The sequence below is a fragment of the Gouania willdenowi genome, chromosome 7 (assembly GCF_900634775.1).
Source record: "Gouania willdenowi chromosome 7, fGouWil2.1, whole genome shotgun sequence".
NCBI lineage: Eukaryota > Metazoa > Chordata > Actinopteri > Blenniiformes > Gobiesocidae > Gouania > Gouania willdenowi.
Window position 1 is genome coordinate 40,013,436 of NC_041050.1, and position 17,212 is coordinate 40,030,647.

The 17,212-nt window shown below is 40.0% G+C and overlaps 1 protein-coding gene across 7 annotated transcripts in view; it reads left to right on the forward strand.

Annotated features, from left to right (window-relative positions):
• slc26a6.1 (solute carrier family 26 member 6, tandem duplicate 1) overlaps window positions 1-17,212 on the forward strand; it is a 37,079-nt gene that overhangs the window by 12,800 nt on the left and 7,067 nt on the right. For 6 of the 7 annotated variants that reach the window (XR_003674462.1, XM_028452370.1, XM_028452372.1 and 3 more), the window contains 8 exons: window positions 324-406; window positions 1,185-1,332; window positions 2,809-2,922; window positions 3,429-3,506; window positions 4,039-4,134; window positions 4,201-4,307; window positions 6,333-6,402; window positions 6,991-7,080. Coding sequence is in view for 6 of the 7 variants with exons in the window: in XM_028452370.1 (XP_028308171.1) it covers window positions 324-406; window positions 1,185-1,332; window positions 2,809-2,922; window positions 3,429-3,506; window positions 4,039-4,134; window positions 4,201-4,307; window positions 6,333-6,402; window positions 6,991-7,080 (786 nt within the window). In the remaining variant the exon portion in view is untranslated. The remainder of the gene's footprint in view (window positions 1-323; window positions 407-1,184; window positions 1,333-2,808; window positions 2,923-3,428; window positions 3,507-4,038; window positions 4,135-4,200; window positions 4,308-6,332; window positions 6,403-6,990; window positions 7,081-17,212) is intronic. The other variant, XM_028452373.1, reaches the window with a different exon arrangement.

The window sequence follows — 17,212 nt, forward strand, 5'->3', positions numbered from 1 at the left end:
GGCTCCAAATGACGTCATATTTGCAAGATGGAAACTTCTCTAAGCATTATATTTTGCTTCAAGAACATTGAGTGGGAGGAGCTACAGTGTACCCCCACTGTAACACACTGGTAAACTATCATCTTCCATATAATCCTTCTCACTGATCTGTGGCCTAACCTGTGATGGACTGGCACCCAGCAGGGGGTAGGAGAGGACTAGGGTGAGGGTTTGCGTGTGCATCATGTCCTTATATGAGATTCCTGACATTTTGGAAACATTTTTGTATTCTTCTACAATGAATAATTAAGTGAATATTCAGTGTAAGGTTTTTCCTCCTCCAGATTATCGTGGGTACCAGTCTATCAGTGCACATGGATCTGGCTGCAGAGCACAATGTCCAGGCTGTGGGACAAATACCCAGTGGGTCAGTAGTCATGGAAGTCAACATTTCTTCTTACGAAACCCAAATCTTTAGTTCTCTAACATGTTATTCTATCAATGTATTTTTTACTCTAATAAAAACATAAAAAACAAAGTAAAAAACACATTACTTTGTTTTTTATGCTTTTATTAGACATTTTTACACAAAACAAACAAGGATATAACAATAAGGATAGCGGACAGGGTCAGAAACACATGAATGTGTAGACGTTGTTCTGAGGTTAGAAGTAACGATAGGATAACAAATCTTTAAGGAAACCTCCACTGTTTTTACAAATGTGACCTAAAACATTTAAAATGTCCTTATTAGTAATTTTTTGTCTAAAAAAACCCATGTGATTGATGATGTAAACAAAAGAGGTTTATATCGACATCTTTAACTTTTCTTAATTATTTACAGCAACAAAAAGCAGCACAAGTTAAATAATCTATAAATCAGGCTGAATGTTTCACTCCAATAGAAAACAATAGGATGTTTACAGGCAGTGGGGCCTTGTGACATCATCAATCACATGATTTCAAGATGGAGGAACACAGGTTCTAAAACTGTAAAGTAGTCCTGTTTTTTAAAAGGAAATAAAATTAATATAGTTCATAATAATGTGTTTTGTTAGGTCATATAGATATTATAAAGAAATACATTTTCTTAGATTATGTTCTACTTTAATTCAGTTGGATATTTGACAATAATTGAGCAGTTAGTTTTAATGTCATAATAACCACAGACCTACCTGTTCTTCTTTCTTTCCCACCCTCTGCAGTCTCTTTCTCCCAGTGCTTCCGTCTCTCTCTCAGTCCACAGAACTCTTCATTCCTGCTCTGTCGACAGCGTTGATTGGATTCAGCGTCGTCTCAGCTCTAGGCTCAGTGTTTGCCCACAAACATGGCTACCAGGTGGACTCCAGCCAGGTATTTTATTAAGCTCTTTGATATTTGTTTTAATTGTGCAAAATATGTAAATAAAAATAATTAATGTATTAATTAGATTTTTTTATAATTTTTTTTTACAAACAATATGTTTTTTAAATAGTTTTTGGTTGAAATTGTAAATGTCCTGATAGAAATTAAGATTTTATGTTCTCTGAAAAAGGAACAAAGAAAATCCATCATCTGTAGCAGCTGTAAACCTGTAATAACAAACCATTTTTTTAACCAATCACGTGTCTCTGTCTCTCTGCTCGTTCTCGACCCCTCACATGCACGATCTAACACTGAAAGAGTGTCACCGCTGACAGAGTTAAAACACTTTTTAGTCATTTTTAACACATATAATGATAAAGTTTATTGTTTATTTACTGCTGAATGAGACGTTTCTACACAATACAAGTGATGAGCTGAGCTCCTCTTCTGCAGCAGCTGTGAGCATGCATGTGAGTGAGACGGAGGGGCGAGGGGGTAAAGGCGGAGCCATTGGGGAGGCTACATTCAAAATCATGCTATTGAAAATTGTCTATCTTAGCTTTAAATATATAATTTTATTCAGTTTTTTTAAATGTTATTATTACTAGACATTTTAGGCAACGCCATTTTATTTCCCACGCCAAGGTTCAAAAACCCTGTTCTAGATGAACATGCACGTATCAGTGCATACTTGTAGACTTTAGTACATACTTGTAGACTTTAGTACATACTTGTAGACTTTAGTGCATACTTGTAGACTTTAGTGCATACTTGTAGACTTTAGTACATACTTGTAGACTTTAGTGCATACTTGTAGACTTTAGTGCATACTTGTAGACTTTAGTACATACTGGTAGACTTTAGTGCATACTGGTAGACTTTAGTGCATACTGGTAGACTTTAGTGCATACTTGTAGACTTTAGTACATACTGGTAGACTTTAGTGCATACTTGTAGACTTTAGTGCATACTTGTAGACTTTAGTACATACTGGTAGACTTTAGTACATACTGGTAGACTTTAGTGCATACTTGTAGACTTTAGTGCATACTGGTAGACTTTAGTGCATACTGGTAGACTTTAGTGCATACTTGTAGACTTTAGTGCATACTTGTAGACTTTAGTGCATACTGGTAGACTTTAGTACATACTGGTAGACTTTAGTACATACTGGTAGACTTTAGTGCATACTTGTAGACTTTAGTGCATACTGGTAGACTTTAGTACATACTGGTAGACTTTAGTGCATACTTGTAGACTTTAGTGCATACTGGTAGACTTTAGTACATACTGGTAGACTTTAGTACATACTGGTAGACTTTAGTGCATACTTGTAGACTTTAGTGCATACTTGTAGACTTTAGTACATACTGGTAGACTTTAGTGCATACTGGTAGACTTTAGTACATACTGGTAGACTTTAGTGCATACTGGTAGACTTTAGTGCATACTGGTAGACTTCCAGGCTGTGTGTCTGTGCTCCAGGACCTCCTGGCTCTGGGTCTGTGTAACACCATCGGGGGAATGTTTCAATGTTTCGCCGTCAGCTGCTCCTTCTCTCGCAGTTCGGTCCAGGACAGTGTTGGAGTCAAGTCACAGGTAGGATCAGAACCCCAGACCATTTTCTATCCACATCGTACGCCTTTCCACTGATCAGCTCTCGGACCCGGTTTTTAAAAAGCAGTCAACTCAGATTCTGGATAACGGATCAAATCTTGAAAAATGGGTTCTTCAAAAGAAAAAACGCATTATGTAATCAGATTAGATCACATAATTCACTGTAGGTTTTGATCTGGATCAAACCTCTAGTTTGGGGTTTTTCAGAATGTTTTTGTAGGATTGGGATCAAATTGATCAAACTCCAATTTGCGTCAAACAACAAATAAATATGGGGAAAAAATAAATAAAAAACCTAGTTTCCTAATGTCCTTCAACCACTTCACTCCTCCCCTTGTCTGTTTCTATAATAATAGATCACAATCACTACTAAAAGCAACATATGTTTTTATTAATTGATAGTTTTTTTTTCTGTTTTTGCTTTTCTTTCCTAAATGTTTTTTTTTTTACTTTCTGTTTATTCATTTTGCTTCTATCTCATATTTCAGATGGCAGGTCTGATCTCAGCTCTGATGATCCTGACTATCTTGTTGAAGATCGGTCATCTGTTTGAACAGCTGCCAAAGGTAAAGTGTTTATGGCTCTAACATTTTCACGTTGCTCTGCAACATTTAAACAGGGATCTTTTATCACTGCAGGGCCGAGAAAATATGATTTTCTGATGCGAGAATCACATGATCTGATTTCTGTCAGTGTTTAGAATCATGATTGATGAGCACTAATAGAAAAAAGAACAAAGGGTTTGTGCTTTTGTTGTTATTTTGTATGTTTTTCTCTCATTTTGTGTGTTTTTGTGTTGGTTTTGTTTGTATAAAAGAAATAAAAAGTAAATAAAAAAGTAAGAAAAAAAAGTGTTTTTTGTATAAAAAAGTAAAAACAAAAACATAAAGAAAAGGTATTTTGTGTATAAAGAAATTTAAAAAAGAAAAGAAAAAAAAAAAGAAAAAAAGAAGGAAAATTATCATTTTTTTTCTTTTTGTGCTCTTTTTCTTTTTTTGGAATCATTTTGTGTATTTTTGTAATCTGGTTTGTTATTTATAAAGCGCTACAATACTAATGGTATAGTGAATAATAAATGTGTTTTAATGTGTCCTATAGGCAGTGCTGGCTGTGATCATTGTGGTGAATCTACAGGGAATTCTGGCTCAGTTTAAAGACGTTTGTCGTCTATGGAAGTCTGACAGATTAGACCTGGTGAGGGATTCATAGTCTACGTGTCATAAACACATCAACACGACCCTGACCCTGTGTTTCCTTCAGATAGTGTGGATGTTATCACTGATCTTCACTCTCATCCTCAACCTGGATCTAGGTCTTGCTGTAGCAGTTGTCTTCTCCCTCCTCACACTGCTCTATAGAACTCAACAGTGAGTCAGCACATCACCAAAAGCACATTTTACTGCATTTACTCTGATTGTTAAACAAACTAAATCAAAACACGCTTGTGAGAATTAATTTTCGACACTGAAGTTCAAAACAGATTGAGAGTAGAGCACAAAAACAATATTTTCAATGTTAGAATTTCTATAATTCTTTTGTTTTGAAGAAATTATCTCGTTTATTGTATTGTAAACTGTACATAAAATAAAAAATAAAATCCACAAAACCACACATTTCAAAATGTTTAATAAATAAATATTTATTTTTGGACTTTTACATTTAAAAATATTGTGGGAGTTTTTTGTTGCAAAATTGAAGCAATAGATTTGCAAATTTATTTTGTTGTTGATGAAAACATTTTAACCAAGTTGTTAAAGGAATTATGAGACATCAGAAGTTTAAATATTGCTATTTGGGTTTGTTTGTGTGTTTATTTGTTTGTTTGTTTGTTTGGGTTTGTTTGTTTGTTTGTGTTTGTTTGTTTGTTTGTGTTTATTTGTTTGTTTGTGTTTGTTTGTGTGTTTATTTGTTTGTTTGTGTTTGTTTGTTTGTTTGTTTGCTTGCTTAAAGAGCTTTTCACCCCTCAATTATTATTTTTTAATGCTTTAGGTGATCCTTAATAGAACTGATAGGTAAACTTGATATTAAATATATTTAAATAATTAACTACACATGTGTAAGCCAAAAAACTATAATGTGTTTCCCCTGTTTAGCGTTTAATTGAAGTATAAATGACAGTTTTTATGTAATTTTCATGCCAATTACAATTACAAAGTCAATTATCTGAACTCAATTACAATTCAATTATGATTACAACAGCAACACATCTTTCCAGTTACAATTATAACTAGAATATTTGCATTTCCTGAAGTAAATGCAAGTGAGGATGCAGGTGCTGGCCGCTACATTAGGTTAGCATTAGCAATAGCCTAGTGTTAGCAATAGTAATAGCCTAGCATTAGCATCAGCCTAGCATTAACATTAACCTAGCGTTAGCATTAGCCTAGCATTAGTAATAGCATTAGCTTAGCATTAACCTAGCATTAATGTTAGCATTAGCCAAGCATTAACATTCACCTAGCATTAGCATTAGCCTAGCTTTAATATTAGCCTAGCAATAGTATTAGCAGAGCAATAGCATTAGCCTAGTATTAACATTAGCTTAATGTTTGCATTAGCCTAGCATTAGCCTAGCACAAGGATGAGCCTAGCGTTAGCAGTAGCTTAGCAATTGTATTAGCCTAGCATTAATGTTAACATTAGCCAAGCATTAACATTCATCTAGCGTTACCATTTGCCTAGCAATAGCATTAGCTGAGCAATAGCATTAGCCTAGTATTAACATTAGCTTAATGTTTGCCTTAGCCTAGGTCTAGCGTTAGCAGTAGCTTAGCAATTGCATTAGCCTAGCATTAGCATTAACCTAGCATTAACAATAGCCTAGCAATTGCATTAGCCTTGCATTAGCATTAGCCTAGTGTTAGCATTAGCCTAACGTTATCTAAAGCCTAGTAATTGCATTAACCTAGCATTAACAATAACCTAGCAATTGCATTAGCTTAGCAATTGCAATAGCCTAGCGTTATCCTTAGCCTTGCGTTAGCACTAACCTAGCTTTAACATTCACCTAGCAATAGCAATAGATTAATATTAGCAAATAGGTTTAAAAAACGTAGAAATGGATTGAAATTCAATAGTGAGGCATCCTCACTAATGATGTCATAATTGTAATTGATTATACAATTGTAATTGACCCCAACACTGCTGGTAACATCCAATCAACCAACAAATGTCCCATCGTAAGGTTAATGAATGTAAAGAAAGGTTATTGTTTCCTGATGGTTTCTTTGGATACACTTGTTTATAATTATTGTCTTCACTCATTCTTTCATTCATGAATCTGTTTTTATAAATATATTTCCCTCCTTTTATCCAAAACAAAGTGTTATTTTCTCAGATTTTTCTCAGACCACTTTAATAATGAAGTTATTAATGATGTCATCATCTATCAGCTCCTCTGCTGCTGCTCTGGGACGTATTTCTGGTACCGACTGTTACAAGGACACTGATCTTTACCTGGAGGTAAAACACACTACTCACTATATAGGAAATAAACGTACGGCACAACTTATTTACCATACTAACCGTAACTCTGCTCGATTTGAGAAATTCCAGCAGTTTCTGAAAACAAATGAGTTGATCTTTACATTTAATTATGGTAATTTTACTCACACGTGATGGAATCATTAAAGATGCCGCTTCGCTTTGACGAAATTGTCACACGAGAAAAAGAGAAAGAGATTAAAAGAGACCAAATAGTGGTGGATTTAATTGAAAAAAGTCATTTATTGACGTGTTTATTTAATGATTATTTACTGTCCTGTAAGCTTTGAGTTTTTTATTATAGTTTTATTATTGTTTCAATGATAGTGAGATTTTAAGAAAGTTTCTATGATATTTTTGAAGGATAGATTGTTAAAGTGCATAATAAATGAAATGAAAAAAACAATATTATTAGAGACTCTTTGGTAAACCATGATAAATGATTTAAAAAGTTATGGAGTTTCCTTTGTGTCTTTTTTCTACAGAGTAGCTAAACATCTCTGCTGTTAGTGGTGAGACACTTTATTCACTTAGTATCACTGGGAGTGTTTGTGTTTATTTTCACAGGCTAAACCAGTTCCAGGAGTGACAGTTTTGTCCTGTTCCAGTCCACTTTACTTTGCCAATGCAGAGCTGGTCTCCACAGCCATCAGACAGGTACACAATGGGCTCTTTGTCACTTTATATCCACAAATCAGTCCAAATATGTCCACCAGGTGTTGTGGTGGTTTTGATGGAATGTCACAGAGTCCAGTGTAGGGTTACTGGTCAGATGTGGACACAGGGTTTATTTGGTCAAATGGTTTTAGAGGCAGACCTGTCTGGGATTCAGAGGTTTCCGTGTGTGTGTCCCAATGAATCTGTAGCTGTTCTGCTCTCAGGGTTTGAATGCTGCTGATAGCGCTAAGCATAACAATGACAGAGTCTCTGAGAAGAGACCTTGGCAAATGTTATCAGTGTACGATGGTATCTGGTCCGCTTAGGGCAGTGTGACCAGGACCAGGAGAGACTCTGTAATCACATATCACCTGGTGATTTACTGTATGTAGTGGCTGTTCTCTTATTTCTGCTCTAAACTGTGAAAACTGTGACACGCTGTGAACTTTAATCAGAACCATTATCTGAATCTGTGAGATTATACCAGTGATGACTGGGCTGTGAGAGATTGTCTGGTTAAACTGGTAAAACTGGCCATCAAATAGTGATGTAGTACAGAAGAGAAAGTGTAATTAAATACTCATCCATGGCAGTAGACCTGAAAAACCTGAAATGTGGTTTTTTGTTCATCTTCAGAACTCAGTGCCTGAATTCTGCTGTGGGTTATTAAAGGTTTAAAAAACACTGGATTATGAAATGTCAACGTACTACACATGCTAACGTACTACACATGCTAACGTACTACACATGCTAACGTACTACACATGCTAACGTACTACTCATACTAACGTACTACACATGTCAACGTACTACTCATGCTAACGTACTACACATGCTAACGTACTACTCATACTAACGTACTACTCATGTTAACGTAGTACTCATACTAACGTACTACACATGCTAACATACTACTCATGCTAACGTACTACACATGCTAACGTACTACTCATACTAACGTACTACTCTTGTTAACGTAGTACTCATACTAACGTACTACACATGTCAACGTACTACTCATGCTAACGTACTACACATGCTAACGTACTACTCATACTAACGTACTACTCATGTTAACGTAGTACTCATACTAACGTACTACACATGCTAACGTACTACTCATGCTGACGTACTACTCATGCTGACGTACTACTCATGCTAACATACTACTCATCCTAACGTACTACTCATGCTAACATACTACTCATGCTAACATACTACTCATGCTAACATACTACTCATGCTAACGTACTACTCATCCTAACGTACTACTCATGCTAACGTACTACTCATTCTAATGTACTACTCATGTTAACGTACTACTCATACTAACGTACTACTCATACTAACGTACTACTCATGCTAACATACTACTCATGCTAACATACTACTCATGCTAACGTACTACTCATCCTAACGTACTACTCATGCTAACGTACTACTCATTCTAATGTACTACTTATTCTAACGTACTACTCATGCTAACGTACTACTCATGCTAACGTACTACTCATCCTAACGTACTACTCATCCTAGCGTACTACCCATGCTAACATAGTACTCATGCTAACGTACTACTCATCCTAACGTACTACTCATGCTAACGTACTACTCATGCTAACGTACTATTCATTCTAACGTACTACTCATGCTAACATAGTATTTATGCTAACGTACTACTCATGCTAACGTACTACTCATGCTAACGTACTACTCATCCTAACGTACTACTCATCCTAACGTACTATTCATGCTAACGTACTACACATGTCAACGTACTACTCATGCTAACGTACTACACATGCTAACGTACTATTCATACTAACGTACTACTCATGTTAACGTAGTACTCATACTAACGTACTACACATGCTAACGTACTACTCATGCTAACGTACTACACATGCTAACGTACTACTCATACTAACGTACTACTCATGTTAACGTAGTACTCATACTAACGTACTACACATGTCAACGTACTACTCATGCTAACGTACTACACATGCTAACGTACTACTCATACTAACGTACTACTCATGTTAACGTAGTACTCATACTAACGTACTACACATGCTAACGTACTACTCATGCTGACGTACTACTCATACTCACGTACTACTCATGTTAACGTACTACTCATGTTAATGTACTACTCATGCTAACGTACTACTCATGCTGACGTACTACTCATGCTGACGTACTACTCATGCTGACGTACTACTCATGCTAACATACTACTCATCCTAACGTACTACTCATGCTAACATACTACTCATGCTAACATACTACTCATGCTAACGTACTACTCATGCTAACGTACTACTCATCCTAACGTACTACTCATGCTAACGTACCACTCATGCTGACGTACTACTCATACTCACGTACTACTCATGTTAACGTACTACTCATGCTAACGTACTACTCATGCTAACATACTACTCATGCTAACATACTACTCATCCTAACGTACTACTCATCCTAACGTACTACTCATGCTAACGTACTACTCATTCTAACGTACTACTTATTCTAACGTACTACTCATGCTAACGTACTACTCATGCTAACGTACTACTCATGCTAACGTACTACTCATCCTAACGTACTACTCATCCTAGCGTACTACTCATGCTAACATAGTACTCATGCTAACGTACTACTCATCCTAACGTACTACTCATGCTAACGTACTACTCATGCTAACGTACTACTCATTCTAACGTACTACTCATGCTAACATAGTATTTGTGCTAACGTACTACTCATGCTAACGTACTACTCATGCTAACGTACTACTCATCCTAACATACTACTCATCCTAACGTACTACTCATGCTAACGTACTACTCATGCTAGCGTACTACTCATGCTAACATACGACTCATGCTAACATACTACTCATGCTAACATAGTACTTATGCTAATGTACTACTCATGCTAACGTACTACTCATGCTAACATACGACTCATGCTAACGTACTACTCATGCTAACGTACTACTCATGCTAACGTACTACTCGTGCTAACGTACTACTCGTGCTAATGTACTACTCGTCCTAACGTACTACTCATCCTAACGTACTACTCATGCTAACGTACTACTCATGCTAACGTACTACTCATGCTAACGTACTACTCATGCTAACGTACTTCTCATGCTAACATACTACTCATGCTAACGTACTACTCATGCTAACATAGTACTTATGCTAACGTACTACTCATGCTAACGTACTACTCATGCTAACATACGACTCATGCTAACGTACTACTCATGCTAACATAGTACTCATGCTAACGTACTACTCATGCTAAGGTACTACTCATGCTAACGTACTACTCATTCTAATGTACTACTTATGCTAACGTACTACTCATGCTAACGTACTACTCATGCTAACATACGACTCATTCTAACCTACTACTCATGCTATCATACTACTCATGCTAACATATGACTCATGCTAACGTACTACTCATGCTATCATAGTACTTATGCTAACGTACTACTCATGCTAACGTACTACTCAATTAGTATATAGTAGACAGTATATACTCATTGATGTTGTAGTGGATAGTACAGTGTGACATTTCCAACACAGCCTTAATCTTCCTTTGAACCACTTTGGAACTGATTGATAGGCTAACTAGGCTAACTTGGCTAACTAAGCTAATGTAACAAATCAATAACACAGGGCTCAGGAACTGACTGCAAGCAAAAAAGGTCAACAGAAATAGGTTCGGCTGTAGAGCCAAGGTGTGTGAATAATTGGACACAGACACAAGGATTTCGTTTTAGTATATGTATATTAAAGCTATTATATATATTAAAGATATTTGGAGTCAATTTATATTGATATATATTATTTAGTTGTTATTAATAATCAGGTATAGGCAATAAACAAACAACCAAAATACAATTACAAAACAAAGACAATATTTTCTTCTTTCAAAACTTGTAGTCAAAGTTCAGTTCAAGGTTCATTTCCTTTGGTGAGTTCAGTTCAGTTTGTTTGATTTCGCCAAGTTCAAAAGCGAAGGGTTTCGCAAAGTTCTTTCGCATTGGGGGAAAAATACAAAACAGAAAAGGTCCCCAGGGTATATTCCAAGTATTAGGTCCGAGTGTCCGAGGTAACAAAAAGATCAAATATTCCTACCGCGATGCAGCGGTGGTTGGGTGGTGGCTCCCCATCTAGTGGTCGAGAGTGGTAGGTGATCCAGGACTAACATAAAAACCTGACCTATAAAACAAGGCCAACAACAATCAGTCAAACAGGAATTAACTTAAGTATATTTTAAAACAGAAAATACATTCACCTTAGCACATTTAAACAATTTGTCATTGTTAATTAAATAAACAGTTATAAATAAATGCTATAAATCATAGCAGAAAAATCCATATCAAGGTGAATCAAATTGAAGCTTCATTCTATATTTTCAGAGATCAAAAGGAATAAAGTGCACTTTTAAATCAACATCATTAGCTGTAAAGCTAAGTCATATCATAAATTAAACATGCATGTTTTAAATAGATTCTTCAAATAAATCATCTCATTCAGTAGGTCAAAGCCTATTCAAGACCACATAGCCGAATGGGCATTTTTTTCAAAAAGTAACAGAAATGGTCAAAATCAATCAAAACTACAAAAAGTGAAGTATTAATTTACTATAATACTATTTATTTAACAATTCGGCTTTGATTATAAATTAGAAAATAAAAGGATTACTTAAATAAAAGTGCAAATGGTCAGACTGACCCTGTGTGTTCCGCAGCTAATGGTGGCTTAATTTTGCAGGAATTTCAATGGAGTCTGGTACACCACAAATCCGCCAAATACTTAATAAAACACATTGAAGTACAATGTGAAACGACTCACCGGTGAGTGGAGAGATATCTAGTTTATAGGAGAAGATGTTCATCCAGGTATTTCTTATGAAGGTTGTGTTTCAGTGGTGATTTTCCATCAGTAAGCCGACCATGCAGACGCCACAGTGAGAGCAGCCATCACAGCATTCAGTGGAGCAAACAAGAGTGAAGGGGGAGGAGCCAGGGACTTTAAAGGTGTAGGGCGGGTTCGTCACAATAAAACCATGGCAGGAAGTTGGCCTCTAGTTCACATGGGTTACACTTTCCCCCCCTATCCCAATGTACGTCCTCGGACATGGACCAGGCTGGCAGCGAATAGCTGAATGTCTGGGGTTGACAGGAACCTCATCGCCCTCATCCTCTTGAAGAGCGAAAGTAAAGACTGAGCTCAGGCCATTAAACAGGCTTTGGATGCTTTTCAATAGTGGGTGGCCGAGCTGTGAATACTGGAGTCGTTCTGGCGGGATTCTTGAGCGGCCTGATCGACGTACAGGTTGCACAGGACTTGTTGGTTCTGATTCCAATGGTGAGTCTGGTTCCAGTTGACTGCTGGAAAGCTCTGGAGATTCTGGTTGTGGAGGACTTCCTTCCACACTAGAGGCTTCAGCAGGTTCTGATTGTACAGGTTCAATGTCATTAAGTTCAGGGTCAAGGCCGGTTCCCACTGTTTCCACAGCTAATATTTCCTCTTCAACTGAGGGGGACCCTTCATCCTCAGGCTCTCTAAGATTTCCATCATTCTGAGTGGTGAAGCCTTGTGGTGAGGGGTTGAGGTGAGTAGCAGGCGGAAGGGCAGTGGGCAGGTCAATGACTGTCGTAAATCTTAGAGGTTCAAGGCTGGCAGGAACTTGCACAACTGAGACAGAATCATCATCATCTGCTTCCTCTTCAGCAGGATCTGGAGGAGGTAAGGTAAGAGATTTTCCTTTCTTTGCAGGTGTGTCTTTCACAGGCAAGTGCTTTTCTTGAGAAGGTAGGTACCCGCAAGGAAGGAGGAGGTCTCTGTGCAGCGTTCTCAATGGCTTGTCTTTGCCCTCCGGTTTTATGGTGTACACGGGAAGAGTGCCGGCTTTCTTGACCACAATGTACACGTCGGGCTCCCATTTATCAGCCAGTTTATGCTTGCCTCTCAAGCGCACATTCCTAACTAGGACTCTGTCACCAGGCCTCAGCTCAGATGGCGTGACTTGAAGGTCAAAGCGGAGTTTATTCCGATTCATTAGTTTTTGGGAGTTCTCAACGGCCAGCTTGTAACCCTCTTCCAGGTGAGATTTTAACTTTTGGACATATTGGGAATGGGAGTTAAGATTTTCACCATTCAGTGGCAGTCCAAACGCTAGGTCCACTGGAAGTCTGGGTTGACGGCCGAACATGAGTTCATATGGGGAAAATCCTGTGGCGTCATTCTTTGTGCAGTTGTAGGCGTGCACGAGTGGTTTCACAAACTCTTTCCAATGGCGCTTTTCTTGGTTTGACAAAGTTCCCAACATGTCGAGTAGTGTTCTGTTGAACCGCTCCACGGGGTTGCCTCTCGGGTGATAGGGCGTAGTTCTTACTTTGTGTATGCCAACCATTTCACAGAGTTCCTTGATGATCTTGGACTCAAAGTCAGTGCCCTGGTCACTGTGAAGTCTTTCCGGAATGCCGTAGTGTACGAGGAAGTTGTCCCAGAGACACTTGGCAACGGTTGTGGCTTTTTGGTTGGGGGTTGGCTCTGCAATGGCATACTTTGTAAAATGATCTGTCATAACGAGAATATCCTTGATTCTCCCATCTGGCTCCACAGAGAGGTAATCCATGCACACCAGCTCGAGAGGACGGGATGTCCTGATATTGACGAGAGGTGCTGCATGATCAGGTAAAGTCTTCCTCCGAACACATCTCTCACAGGTCCGGATTTTATTGACCACATCAACGGACATTCGAGGCCAGTAGAAGCGGGAACGAACAAGGTCCAGCGTCCTTTCAATTCCCATGTGTCCCATCTGATTGTGGAGTTGGCGAAGCACCTCAGCCCGGTACTCTTCTGGCAACACAAGTTGGTAAATGTGCTCGCTTCCCACCTGTCTCTTCCTGACGAGAAGGTTGTTACGGAGCTCCAATTTATTTACTTCTCTCAATCACAGAGGCAGGTCTGGAAGCTGTTCTCTCAGCAGTGGCGGTGGCGACTCCCCACGCTCGAGCTGTGCGATGACGTGCTGGATTATGGGGTCGGCACGCTGCTTGTAGACAAGTTCAGCAGCTGAGAGTTGAGGGAGCACAGAAGAGGCAAACTGAGTGTCATCCACATAACTATCTGGAACACTGTCGGCATGGACTGAGGTTGACAATATCAGGGCATGGTGAACATCATCCGGGTCTTGACTGTGCAGCAGATGGCGTTCTGTGACGGCTCTGACAATCTGCTGGTCGAGAGAGATGTGGGCTGGTTCAAGATGATGCTGGGTAAACTTCAGGATCCGTTCATATTCTTTCCTGGATGCAGGGTCGTCAGACAGCCCACCATGCGGTCGGCGGGACAAACCATCAGCGTCTGCGTTCTGCTTGCCAGCTCGGTAGACGATCTTAAAGTTGAACGTGGACAAAGCAGACAGCCATCTATAGCTGGTGGCGTCAAGTTTTGCAGATGTCAGCAGGTAAGTTAGCGGGTTGCTGTCCGTGACGACTGTAAACTGTGCACCATACAGGTAATCATAACATTTTTCACAGACTGCCCATTTGAGAGCTAAGACCTCTAATTTGTGGGCAGGGTACTTGGCTTCACTCCTGGAGAGACCTCGGCTGGCGTAAGAAACGACTGGGTTCACTCCATCTTGCTCTTGATAGAGTATGGCCCCAAGACCGGTGGAACTTGCGTCGGTGTGGAGCGTGTAGGGCTTCACAGGATCTGCGAACGCCAGGACATGAGCAGAGGTAAGTTCAGTGATGATGGTCTCAAAAGCAGCTTGACACTTGGGTGACCAGCGTCCTCCAAAGGGCTCTTTGGGGTTCAGGTAGGCCTCAGGCTTGATCTTTGACCTGAACTTCTTTTGAGATGGAGGATAACCAGCAGTGAGATCATGAAGTGGTTTTACTATGGTGGAATATCCGTGCACAAACCTCCGATAATACCCAGCGAACCCGAGGAATGACCTTAACTCTTTCAAGTTCTGGGGGACTGGCCATGAAGTGAGTGTCTTTATCTTGTCTGGATCAGTCTTTATGCCATCTTGTGAAACAATGTGGCCAAGATATTTCACTGACGTTTGGCAAAATGTACATTTCTCGACGGACAATTTCAATCCGAATTCTCTCAGGCGATTCAAGACTTTCATCAGACGCACCTCATGCTCCTCGAGAGTAGGTGCAAAAACAATTAGGTCGTCAATAAAAACAAGGACCTCCTTCAGGTGTAGCTCCCCCATACATCTCTCCATCAGCCGTTGGAATGTACTTGGAGCGTTGTTTCACTCCCTGTGGCATCCTGTTGAATTCGTAAAATCCCAATGGACAAACGAATGCTGTCTTTGCTTTGTCTGCCTCATCCATCTCAATCTGGTAGTAGCCAGATTTTAAATCAAGGACTGAGAACCACTTGGACCCTGAAAGTGCAGAAAAGGTTTCCTCAAGCTTGGGAAGTGGGTAAGCATCCTTTATAGTCTGCAGATTGAGTTTCCTATAATCGATGCACAGGCGCACACTCCCATTTTTCTTGCGCACAACTACAATCGGTGATGCAAACGGCGACTCAGACTCACGGATCACTCCTGACTCCAACAGCTCCTGCAGGTGCTTCCTTACAGCATTGATATCCTGAGGGTGGATTGGCCTGGGCCTCTGTTTGAATGGCCTTGGATCAGACAGTTTAATTTGGTGTTTCACTCTGTCCGTCCGGCCGAAATCAAGGTCATGCTTTGCGAAGACCTCAGGGATACTGTTGAGCTGCTCAATGATGCGCAGTTTCCAGTGAGGTGGAAGTGGTGAGTCTCCAAAGTCATATTCGAGCGTCATTGAAGTGTCTGCAGACCGGACCGGATGGACGTGTTGTTGTTTAGAGCAGATGCTCTGGAAAGCACATACCTCCGCAATGACTGTCCGTGCCGGGATGGTAATGGCGTGGTCAGACTCATTGGTCACAATGACTGGCAAATGGCATGGCTGGCGTTCAGGCAGGTCAGCAAGACATGACTTTACAAGTAGTCCACCAGGCAAGGGACAGGAAGTAGGTTGCTCAATTACAACAGCCTTTTCACCTTGCAGCAATTGTGTGGCCAGAAATCCCTCGAGGACAGTGGTGTGGCCAGCAGAGATGGTGAATGGGTAGTCGAGCTGCAGGGGGGCCCACTGGTCATCCAAGTTAAATTTGTGCCGTTGCTGGAGTATCTTAATGACAGCTTGATAACCAGAGGCAGCAGGCAAAAATAACTGATCAGGGTGAGTGTCACAGTGTTCTTTGTAGGCAGAGTCAAGGGTGTTTGTACCAACTAGTATCAGCGGTTGGGACTGTTTCAGGTCGGGGACAACAAGAGCCAGGGTGTCTACTGTGATGTTGGAGCCGAGAAAATCAGGTGGGAATGTAATGTTTAGTTCAATGTACCCCAGGTAAGGTACGGATTGTCCATTGGCACCTTCTATTTCAAGCAGGTCGTTCAAGAGCTTTATTTCGTGATCAGCAAGGTAGGTATTGTAAAAAGAGTGGGGCACTGTGGTGACCTGGGAGCCAGTATCGAGGAGACAGTTAAAGTGGTTCCCTTTTATTTGGACTTGCGCAGTGCTCTTTGTTCCCACAAGTCCTCTTGGCAGGGCTGGCAAACTGTGTGGGTTCTTGGGACTGACGGTGGTGGCAGCTCCTGAGTGTCCCATCACAGAAGCTGCTTTTAGTTTAACTGAGGATTCTTACTGGTCCAGGTTTGCTGTTTTTGGCGAAGCAGTTTCTTCTTTTGCTCGACCAGACTTTGATTGGAGGCATTTGTGCAGGAGGAGGAGATATGGCCATCTTCACCACAGTTGAAGGAGTACCATGGCTTTGGTTTGACTGCGGACTGAAGCGAAGGGCGGCTGGATTGACGTGCTGCTGGTTTGGGCTGTGCTGGACTTTTCTGTGCAGACAGGAAGGCAGACATTTGGCACTGGAGCTGTTTCATTTGCTTTTTCAGTTCTTTAAGCTCGTCACTGGAACTAGACGAATGGCCGCAGGAACAGGTGCTTTGCGACTGGATGTTGGCTTTTTGCTTTGAAGAACTGGAACTGATGTGCTTTTTCATTAATGATTCTTTGGCC